General features: G+C 33.5%; 1 protein-coding gene across 13 annotated transcripts in view; it reads right to left on the reverse strand.

The window, feature by feature from the left end:
• nfixb (nuclear factor I/Xb) overlaps nucleotides 1-12156 on the reverse strand; it is a 172783-nt gene that overhangs the window by 135536 nt on the left and 25091 nt on the right. For 12 of the 13 annotated variants that reach the window (XM_016451342.1, XM_016451344.1, XM_016451343.1 and 9 more), the window contains exon 2: nucleotides 11421-11504. In XM_016451342.1, coding sequence (XP_016306828.1) covers nucleotides 11421-11504 — 84 coding nt within the window. Of the gene's footprint in view, nucleotides 1-6023; nucleotides 6174-11420; nucleotides 11505-12156 lie in introns of those variants that run through there. The other variant, XM_016451335.1, reaches the window with a different exon arrangement.

Consider the following 12156-nt stretch of genomic DNA (forward strand, 5'->3'; position numbering starts at 1 on the left):
ATATATATATATATATATATATATATATATATATATATATATGCATATGAAAAATCAAAAAGAAATGGTGACCAATCACATCACCTGAAATTCACACATTGCCTACCTACCCAATAACTACCTACCCAAATATATGGTAAAATTTATATGCAAAAATATCATTAAATAAATAGAATTAAATATACATAAATAATGATGATAAATCGTAATTATTTTAGATGTATGTAACTTGTGGTATTTACTCAATATGGGTTACTTTTCTTTAAATTCAACTTTTCTTAAAATTCGTCTGGTGGTCAAATTAATTAATCATTAACTAATTTAAGTCTGTTTGTTGATTTGAATTTATTGATTTATTGGGTCACCACCATTACACTACAAAATACTACTAAGACTGTACTATGGTACAGTGTTCAGATGGTAATACCAGGGTATTAAATGATTACCATATTCACATACATATTATTATTCATATAGTATTTACATAGATCTCCAAAAAGCAATTGTTAACTCTTTTTTAGATTTTTGTTGCATTGTTTGCTCTTGCACTTGAGTTGGATGTGCACACTTTTGCTTTAAAAATGGTAAAATATCCAAAAAAGCATTTTAATACTTAGAATGTAACAGACAACCGGCCCCTAACGGCAGTCCTGCAGCGCTCCCTAATCCTGCGATAAAACCACTTGAGCTTTACAATTAGAAAAAGAAGGACAAGTGAACGAACGAACAAGAAAGAATTCAAGCTTAAAGACACAGTTGCATGTGAGTGAATCAGAAAGTGAAAGACGATAAAAGTGTTAAACTCTGCACTATCAAAGTACTGTGTGGATTCAGACTGAGGCTCCGTCAGATTTTAATCCTGAGAGCAGCTGTTCCAACTCATTTTCCAGGCCGAGGGAGCGAGCTAAACCGGAGCATCTAGAGCGACTCTACAGTGACTAAGTCAGGTTTGGGAGAAAGTTAAGCTCGTCATGGCTGAACGGCCTCATCCATCTCAGTCGAGATTGTTATTTGGCTGAATATGTGCAGATATTATTCGCTACTGATTGAAGTTTTCTGAAGTGAGATACAAAAGGTTTCTCCTCAGCTCTGTGAAATGCAGATCCGGTTGCCGTAAGATGTGTAACGGTCATAAAACACCCACTAGGCTTAGTGGCTGGTTAATTAAAAGTCATTTTTAAGTAGTTACAAGTTAATTGAAGTATTTTGTTTTTTCCTTTTCCTTCATTTTATAATTAAGAATTTATATGTTTTTGAAAAAAGTCTCTTCTGCTCACCAAGGCTGCATTTATTTGCTAAAAAATACAGTAAAACAGTAATATTGTTAAATAGTATTACAATGTAAAATAACTGTATTCTATTTGCATGATTCCTGTGATGGCAAAGCTGAATTTTCAGCAGCGAAGTTTTCTTTCAAAAACATTAAAAATCGTAATTATTCCAAACTTTTGAGTGAGAATGAATAAGTAAAAGAACAGAGTGTCCCTGTGCCCATCTGGCATTGCAACCATCCCGTCTCTGTGCCATGAAACCAGCTCGACTCAAAGCCACTGGACACCATTTGGGACACCAAACGGGAGACTCTGGTTTCACCGGCAGACTGCCTATCACATGAGCGCACAATACCGTCACGGCCCTCTGAAGCCAAAAGCAAGATCAACTTCTTGTCCTCTTCAAACGTCACTCCCGTGATCCATCTGAGAATTTCAACGCGGAACAAAATCTTTGATCAATGAACCGCAACACTACTTTATCAATAAAACATTATTCATAAGTGAAAATCACTTCTACATTGAAAAAAATTGAGTGTACAAACTATTTTCTCAGCAAGTAACAGCAAGGAGCACACTGAATTAAACATGACATCTACACAAGTAGAAAGACTGACAGTATTTTCTTGTACTCTCATAATCTTTGTTGTGTTTACAACTTTTAAAAAGCATTTTTACAGTGTAATCACGGGTCCAACATTGCAAAATGATAGAATTCATCCAAAACAATTACATAATATACAAATTCTTGCATAATTATAATACATGCAGTTTAGTTTTATATTATACGCAGATGCTTTACAGCAAATGTATATTTTTTTTATGTATTTCATGCAGGATAATTGAAAATTAATTTATTTTGCTAAAAAATACAGTAAAACAGTAATATTGTTAAATAGTATTACAATGTAAAATAACTGTATTCTATTTGCATGATTCCTGTGATGGCAAAGCTGAATTTTCAGCAGCGAAGTTTTCTTTCAAAAACATTAAAAATCGTAATTATTCCAAACTTTTGACCAACGTTATATGTATGCATGTATGTAAAATTGTATGCAAACCATTATATCTATAGCTATCAGAATAGTGTTCCTGTGGCTCAGTGGTAGAGCATTGCGTTAGCAGCGCAAAAGGTTGTGGGTTCGATTCCCAGAGAACACACATACTGGTAAAAAAATGTATAGCCTGAATGCACTGTAAGTCGCTAAGCGTCTGCTAAATGCATAAATTCAATTAAATATCTGAGATGCAAGTGTACTCTTGACTGGGGCTGAATGTTTCTGAATTCAGATACTGAAATATCCACAAGTTTTTAATGACTGAGTGTGAGCTGCACATCCACCCAGACATAAAACAGGCAGGTGTGACCCTGCAGCTGTATGTGATAATCTCTCTCTCTCTCTCACACACACACACACACTTTTTATTTCCAGGAGAAGATTGGATTTTTTACGAGAAGCAATTGCGAAGCAACAATCCACACTCAAGTGTAGCTATGAGGAGCTAGGTATATTTGCATGAGTACACACACACACTCTTTAATTATACAAAACACAAGTACATAATTAGATATAATTTTTGATGTCGACCCTCATTTTCGACACAAAGCAAATGAATTTAATTCAAAATGACCTTCAATGGCCAGTAAAATTTCTTTACTAAATAAGAGGAAACTCATTCAGTGGCATTATGGTCATTTAAATTAAAAGTTTTTTAAAAATTTATTGAAAATTTCTTTAAACATTTCCCTTACAATGGCTCTAATAAGTAGCATTTTAAACTTTTAGGCAGTAAAATTTAAATAGGCATTTGAATAGCATTTCTCCACAGCTGTGAAATAGATGTTACTTTCTGCTTTTTTAAACAAAGTAATTTTCCTGTTTGCCATTTGTTTACATGAATTAAAGTATATTCAGATCCACATCTGATCCACATGATCTATAACCATTGCATTTCTATATGCCGCATTATACGCCATTCCCAAAACTCCTCACGGCACTTGTTCACTCAGAAAAAGCTTTGTTCAGTAACTCATTTAACCTTTTTATTTACATTTAATATCATTAATGACCTTCTAGGCCTGCTTTATTCACAGCCACCAAACAAGCCAAAATGTAAATCTATTCGTCAGACACAAAGCTCCGAAATTCAAGAGCAAAACTGGAGACACGCAGACCTGCTCTCTCTCCTCTCGCAGCGCAAGGACTCGCCCTATCCAAAACCTCCTTTACATCTATTAAAATACTGATAGAAGTACATTGAAATTGCTTCAAATTCTGTTGTGAAATATTTTTTGATTAATGCAAGAAACAAAGATCAATATATCAGATAGATAGATAGATAGATAGATAGATAGATAGATAGATAGATAGACAGATAGACAGATAAATGGACACCACATATTTATTTAATAGAAAAACCATTTATAATATAATTAATAAAAAATAATAATTAATTATTTAATCATTAATATTTAATACAAACCCATGTATTCTCAAATAAATTAATATTTAATAAAATAAAATAATATTTTTTATTTTATTTTAATTAATAAAATAACTTTAGATAGATAACATAGTAAATAAATTATAAAATGTCACTTTCTCTGCTCTAAAGCCTTTAATCGAGCCAATAAAAGCTTGAAGTCATCCAGTAATATAATAATAATAAAGCATATTTGCTTTTCCAGTTGCGACTGACCCAGTGCCGTTGTTTTCTCTTGAGCAGACATAGGTATGATTCAGTGCAATATAAACAGGAAAATATGTCAATTTCAGACCCAAGAGATAAATCTGTTGCAGTCCGCTTACTAAGAAACCGCCTACACTACACTTACAGTAATGTGCACAAATCATATCAGAGATACAGTGCCTGTGCATAAACACATATTTACACTAAAAAGAATGCTTATATATGGGCATACATTTTTAGTGTTATACAAGCACGACGTCCTTTTTAGACTCAACATGTCCATTAAATCACAGAATTATTCCTTGTTCAAATTGCACCGCTTCAGTCAATTAAGGAACACGGCTGTGCACAGTAACTATTGTATTTTAAATGGGAAACAGGCCGGCGCTTGCAGGCCCAAAGAAAAACACACGCTCCCTGGTTCTGCAAGCATGCGGTGGGGGCATGGAAGTAAAATTGTTTTAATAGAACCACTGTAAAACTCAGGAATGAATTACACATGACACACGCAGCGCAAGCCAACTGTCGGCCATGGCAGAAATATAAACAACTGCAGAATATGACAGAGACTGCACTAACTCACACAGGACAACTTCAGGAACAATCATGAATTAGAGCCAGCTATATCGCTGAAGACAAAGAATCTCTAGAAACCAGAGAAAAATAGCTGTCAGCCCTGTTCAACTCTGCGCTATGATGTAAGTTTGTGAGTTTAGAAATAGACTCTAATGAATGAGAATTTCTCTTGGTTTCTAACATGATTGAAATCTGAAAACACCAGTTTTGAAAGCTGTTGTTTCTCAGTAAAAACCATTTGTCAGAGTTTGTATGTAATTGTGTATACACACACACACACACACACACATTATATAAATAAATATATATATATATATATATATAACTGAATAGATTTTAAAAAATACAAATAATGCCATTTGACTGCATGACAAACTCTCTTGAATGTACATTACTTTTTATATACATTGAAACATTAAAGTATTAAAATAATCAAATATAATATATATTTTGTAAAGTTTGATATCTTAATAAAATTTATGGCAAACTTTTTCATACTAGAGAAAAAGTTACCCTAAAACAGTTAACTGCACCACATGATGTGGCAAAACCCACATGTATATGCAGAAATGGTTTACTCTATAAAATGATTATTTTAAAATAATAATACTCAAAAATGCACAAAAACATTGCAGTGCTGCTGAACATAAAACTACATAAACTAATAAACTACAATAAATTACTGCAAATAATTTCCCATGAAAAGTATTTGAACACGAATTAGCAATGTTAGGCAGAAATCTGTCACTCTTATACGTTTGTAAACATTTCAAGAAACTATAACTTATGTATAAACAATACAGAAGCTTTCAGATTTGCATTAGAAATCATACAGATTTCACACCAGATGCATTTAAACCGAGTCACAACAACCCCAAAAATGTATCCAGCTGTATTTCCCGAATCTCTCAATCCCAAAGCATTCATTTAATGCTTTTTAAAGAAATGCATTTGTCAAAGTTCGCAAGTAAAACAAAATAAATAAATAAAAAACCGCACAGACGAATATACGTGAGTTCAGATCAGAAAAAGCTGGTAAACTGGTATTTTGGGGCAATGCTTGCGACCTTTGACATTTCCAAAAAAATAAAAATATAAAAAAAAGCACAGGGCGAACCGATCAAGTTCAAAACAGCAACAGCGTCAAACACTGGACTTTCCAAAGCCCGCGCGCGTCTTACAATCTCTCCAAGTGAAGTTATGCAGAGTGGGACGAAGCGAAAAAACGACACGAAGCGCTAAACTCACAGTCTATCTATACATATCCACTCCTCCTCCTCGGCGCTCCTTTTATATTAAATAGATTTCCATCGAAGCGCCATTTTCTGCCCAAACCCTGCGCACTGAAAGCGCGTAAAGAAGGTCAGCTGGAGACGTGCCACCAAACGCGCGCTCTAGCGCAACACAAACAGTCCCGCGGTCGAGGGGAGCAGCTGACAGACGCGTACGCTAATCAATCAAGCAGAAGAATAAGGAACGCTTTACCTGTGTGAGGCAGTATGGAGAGTACATGCTTATATGTGAGATGCGTTACTGAAGCGGGATGGAAGTGGCATTGCCGTCTCGCTCTCGCTCACTGCACGCTGCTGTAACTCCGCCTAAAGCGGCTGAAAGTGAACGCTTGCATAAAGTTTTGCGAAGGGAAAAACTTGCTCTCCCTCCCTCTTCCACTGCGTCTCTCTCTCTCTCTCTCAGTGTACAAGCGTCTATGAGTCTGACGGATATGCGTCTCAATAATGAGTGTAAATGCGTGTGAGGAGACCATATGTGAACTCTAGAAGGTAAGATTTACTACAGCGTGGTAAAGTAGGGTAAAATGTGCCTCGTATGGAAACTTCTCCATTATTCTGGCCAGAAGTCAAAAATATGCCTGAATCAACCGAACTACATTAGGTTAAACCAAAAAATCGTTATTTTTAAGATGATACATTTTCACTTTTTACCTTATGCAATGCTGATCATAGTTGCAATGTCCTGAAACTAAATATGATCAAATGCAATATTCAAATATGAATAGATATACTTTGTCAAGCATGTTTGACATGTTCATGTCATTTCTAGCATGTCTTCAATGTAAATGAAATCAACGATTTTAAGCATTACATATCAATATTATATATATAATGCTGTAATGTAATGTGCAATTGTTAAATGAACTATTTTGATTTGAAATGTCCCTTAAAAATGCCTAGTGATCTTAAATCATACCTTTGATTTGATTAATTAATTTAATTATAGTTAGTAGTTAATTTAGCTATAGTTAATTATTAATTAATCAATGATATATATATATATATATATATATATAATAAAAATAGATTAAAAATAGTCCAAACTTATGTCTAAGAATCAAAAGCTTTAAAATAAATAAATAAATATATAAATAAACTGATTTTAACAGATTTTCTTATATAGGATTTTTTTTTTCCTTTACCTTTCTTAACAAAAATTCAATACTAAACTGCTGTATATTTATGTATCTTGACTAATGTTTTCAAATGTGAATATGAATATATTAAGCGTTTATGGCATGCTTGAACAAAGGAAGGCGTTTTGAATAAATAATAAATAAGGTTGAATAGAGGAATGAATAAAGAAATATTTTTGCAATGGCATGCAGACATACTTTATAAACACAAACTTTATGTGCACTTACTAAAAAGCAAATGAAGTTTAAAAAAAAAATTAAAAATGCTTTTGTGTGTGTTTGCCTTAAAAAGTTACATTTAATGTAAGTTATAAAATAGTAAACATATAGCCTATAATTGTCTGTAAATGACTGTCAAATGTGTTGTATTCAGTGTTGAATTAGCTGTTAAAGATGTGCAGAAAATCACCGGGACTACAACACGCGCACACTGTAGTGATAGCAGCGGCTGTCCTTTTCCAAACTTCTAAATGAATGTGCCTGGCAAAAACATGAAAGCAGTGAACATTAAGGCAAGAGCAGGCAGCGAGTGGAGGTATAAAGTTTTGGAGCGCGTCCCTGGGTGGGGATTTTTGGTGGGGGTGAAGTCATTGAGCAGAACCGGAGCTGAAGGCTGGATGTGCCACCGGAGGCCTGGAGATTTATGAGGCCCTGCTGCCTGTGCAGTTCCACCGCAAGCCACTGCAGGGGAAACAAAGAGAGAGCCGGCACTGTGTGGTCAATTACAGCCCTCTGCCAAGGGATCCATGGAGCGACAGAGAGCTGGAGATGGAGGGAGAGTGAAGAGAGAGGAATATGCTCTGTGCCGCTTCAGGACGACCACACAGGAAACGCATACCTGCGTGAATCATCAGCGCTTCTCACCAGTTACCTTATGTGACCTTTGACCTGGCATGTGTCTAAGGGTGGTTCACAAATAACACGTCCTTAAGCGCTTAAACTCAACATTTTAGCTTCAGATTGATCCATTTATAGAAGGGAAATGTTCACTTACAGTAAACAGTACTGCAGGGTCACATATGAATATTTAAAAGTATAATATTCAAAATGTATATAAAATTTATAAATGAAAAAAAAAGAAATAGATAGCACATTATAAATGAATGCATTATGTATAATGAACTAACAATGAGCAATTCACTTGTTAAAGTATTTATTAATCAGATATTGAGTTAAAATTTATAGATTTATAAAAGGGACATTTAGACTTCTAGTTTTCACAATTTTTGAAATCCCCTTTTATTATTATTATTAATAATTAAAATATTTATTTATTTTTATTATTATTATTGTTTTTCACAGTTCACGTAAATGGTCCAGTGGTGTTACAAATGAATACTATAAAGCACAAATATTCAAAATGAATATAAAATGTCTACATTTTATATAAACAGCGATTCATTTTTATTTATTTTTTTGTATTTTGGTTTTTGTTATTCATATATATTTTTTACTAGTTTACACTGTTTTTAAATCACCTTTTAACTTTTAAAACAATGTATGAATTTATCTATTTATGTATTTATTTGAAGTTCACTTAAATGGTCCTGTAGTGTTACAAATAAAAATTTGAAAAGCACAAATATTAAAAATTAACATAAAATTCATAAATAATGTAAATAAAAATATGAAATAGATAACATTAACGTTATTCATGTTAGTTAATAAAAATACAACGGTTCAATTTTAGTTCACGTCAGCTTAAATCCATTAAATAATGTTAACAGAGCAACTTTTCATTTTAGTAATGTGTTAGTAACTGTTGAAATTAATGTTAACTTAAATGCTTAATGCTTTAGAATTATTTTATTTTTCATTGGTAGTTCATGTTAACTAATACCAATGCTAGCAAATAGAACCTTATTGTAAATTAGCATGAAATATATAAAACTATGTACAATAAGTAATATGTAAAATAGTTTAAGATGCAGCACAGTACACATTGCAGGACAAATTTCATGTCAGCTACCCATTGACACCTTGTGTTAAAAATCAATGTTGGTCTTTTTGGAAATAGTAAACTGAAAGTGCATGAAAGCAGGTGGATTTAAAATGAAGGGAATTTCCTAGTCTTTTCCACCCCGAGATTTGTAGAGAACTGATTTGTAACAAACTGCCACAAAACCAGTTCAAAGGCCTGCAGTGGTGAGAGGAGAGGAGGTTTCTCCAAACCAAAGGAACGTCATTCACAATGTGATAACTCATGTACCACCTCTCAATGTGCCCCACAGTTAGTGGTTTGAGTGGGTACAAGACTGCTAAACTAGCACATGACAGAACCACACGCTAGCAGTAAATCAATAGCTGCTGGATAGCTTTTACACAGAGCATTAGATCTAGATTTACATTTACTTGTTTTTAGATCAGTAGTATGTAACACTGCAAAGGGCTGGAACATTTCCAAAAAATTCCATAATTTTACTAAACTTTCCAAAAACAAATCCTGGAAATTTTCTACCTTTTGCAAACCTAGTTGTATGCCTGGATATCAAACCCATGACCTTTATTTGCTTTACCAGTTGAGCTACAAAATCAAAACAGTAAAATTGCAAGTGAAAGCTTGACTTGTTCTGAGATGCAAGGTTTATATATTGCGTGCTTATTTTTGTTCTCAAGTTCAAGTTCAGTGTTTCTCAACTGATTTTAAAGGCACAGATGTCAACAACAAAAGACATACTGTACGGGTCAAAAGTTTGGAATAATACAGATTTTTTTTAAGTCTATTATGCTCACCAAAGCTGCATTTATTTGATCAAAAAATACAGTAAAAACAGTGAAAATTGTAAAATATTATTTTATTTTAAAACAATGGTTTCTATTTGAATATATTTTAAGATGTAATTTATTCCTGTGATGCAGCGCTGAATTTTCAGCATCATTACTCCAGTCTTCAGTGTCACATGATCCTTCAGAAATCATTCTGATATGCTGATTTTGATGCTCATTTCTTAATATTTCAACATTGAAAACGGCTGTGCTGCTTCATATTTTTTGTGAAAACTGTGAGACACTACCATTGAAAATGTTGGGGCAAGTAACATTTAAATGAATGAATGAATGAAGTTTTATTCAACAAGGATGCATTAATTTGATTAAGTTTCATTTAAAGACATTTATAATGTTACAAAAGATTTCTATTTCAAATAAATGCTGTTCTTTTGAAGTTTCTATTCATCAAAGAATCCTGAAAAAAAGCATAAATAATGTAAACATTTATAATAAGAAGAACCATTATTTATAATTGAGAACCAATAATAATTGATAAAAATTGAGCATCAGATCAGCATATTAGAATGATTTCTGAAGGATAATGTGACACTGAAGACTGGAGTAATGATGCTGAAAATTCAGCATTGCAGCACAGAAATAAATTACACTTTAAAATGTATTCACATAGAAATTAGTTGTTTGAAATTGTAATAATATTTCACAATATTACTACTTTTACTGTATTTTTGAACAAATAAATGCACCCTTTGTGAGCAGAAGAGACTTCTTTCAAACTTTGACCAGTAGTATATGGGAAAGGTTTTCTCATCCCTAACTATATATATATATATACGGTTAGTTGCATTTTATTATTTGCATTTAGCATAGTTTTTTTTTTCTCTGCTGTCCTATTTTTGGGTCTAAACAGTTGAGAACCACTGATTTGGTATGAGGTTCATAACCTAAATACTAATTCATCAACAAGACATCATGACACAACGTTTAGCAGTCGTTTTGGTGTCAGCAGTGAACTGCTGCTGGTTTCTCCACAAAATAAAAATAGAAAAGCATACTGCTATAAAAATCAGCACGAAATACAGCCAGGCCCTCCTTTTCCTCTAAATGATCTCAACAGACGATATAGTCTGACACATTCCTGATATCCAACACAGCTATATTTTACACCTCAGCCCCTTCTGTACTTTCAGCCAATCGCGTTTCATAATTTTCCCTCCATTTCTGCGACTGCCTGCTCCCAGAGCAATCCAGATTTTTTCTCCCAAAAACGTTGGCAAAAGCGATCCGCTGGAAACGAGGACTAGAAAAGCGGCTCCCAGCTCATTAACAGACTCCCCTTCCCATCTCTCCATCTCTCCGTCCCGCCCTTCTGTTTTTATGACCGTTTTATTTCACTCCCATCACTGTAAATCCAGCGCACTCGCTGGGTGGAATTTTAAAAGCTGCACTTCTCTCTGCTTCGCAGTATTTTTTCTTCTCTTCCTTGCAGTCCTGCCCTCATGTATACTTCTCATTTAATAGAAGTATGCACGTTATAATTTTCATTTCCCACAAGAAAACAGTGCTCCAGTGGAGTTATGAGACTCACTTTCTGCACAGTTTTTTTCTGTTTCACTGCATATGCAGATGTGCATATGGAAATAATAATCACGGTTATCATATATTTTGCAGTGATTTTTTGGACTCCATAACATCAATAACAATGCTAAAGGAGTAAGCAGACGTACCCTGTAGGAATCGGACACTACGAAGCACTCTGGTATCCCAGGACCTCTGGACAGGTCTTCATTCACCAGAAACGGTTCGGTGGCCTGAAATATAATCAATAACAGTCATCAGCATTAGAATCACAATGCTTTGGCTACTTTTTACCATTCGTTCTTACTTCTTAGCAACTATTTTAGCAGGGTTGCTATATGGTTCTTTGGAGGTTCGAAATCATATGAACATATTCTTCAGATCAGTGTTTCAGTTTCTGGGTTCTTAAAACACAAATCATAGATGGTCTTGAAAAGATCTAGAAAATAAAAAGCCCTTTGTGGAACTTAAAGGTTGTGCAGTGACATCAGACTTTAAAACTTTTCAAAATAAAGCTATCTCTGCTTCTTTAGGGGAATTGAAAACAATTTGGACACTAACAAGAAATGTAAATAAATAAGTAATCACACAAATATTTCAAAAATACAACTCATCTTGCACCATTTTTATGTTATGTTTATACATTTTGAGTAAATGTATATAAATCTACATGTAAATGTAAATATTTAAAATAATGAATAAAATATTTATACATTTCAAGTACATAAACATACAATTATATATATATATATATATATATATATATATATATATATAATATTTAAAAATGTATATATACATAAATATAATAATAATATGTGACCCTGGAGCACAAAACCAGTCTTAAGTCGCTGGGGTATATTTGTAGCAATAGCCAAAAATACA

This window comes from Sinocyclocheilus anshuiensis, unplaced genomic scaffold (genome assembly GCF_001515605.1).
Source record: "Sinocyclocheilus anshuiensis isolate Anshui unplaced genomic scaffold, SAMN03320099.WGS_v1.1 scaffold207, whole genome shotgun sequence".
In the NCBI taxonomy this organism is placed as follows: domain Eukaryota; kingdom Metazoa; phylum Chordata; class Actinopteri; order Cypriniformes; family Cyprinidae; genus Sinocyclocheilus; species Sinocyclocheilus anshuiensis.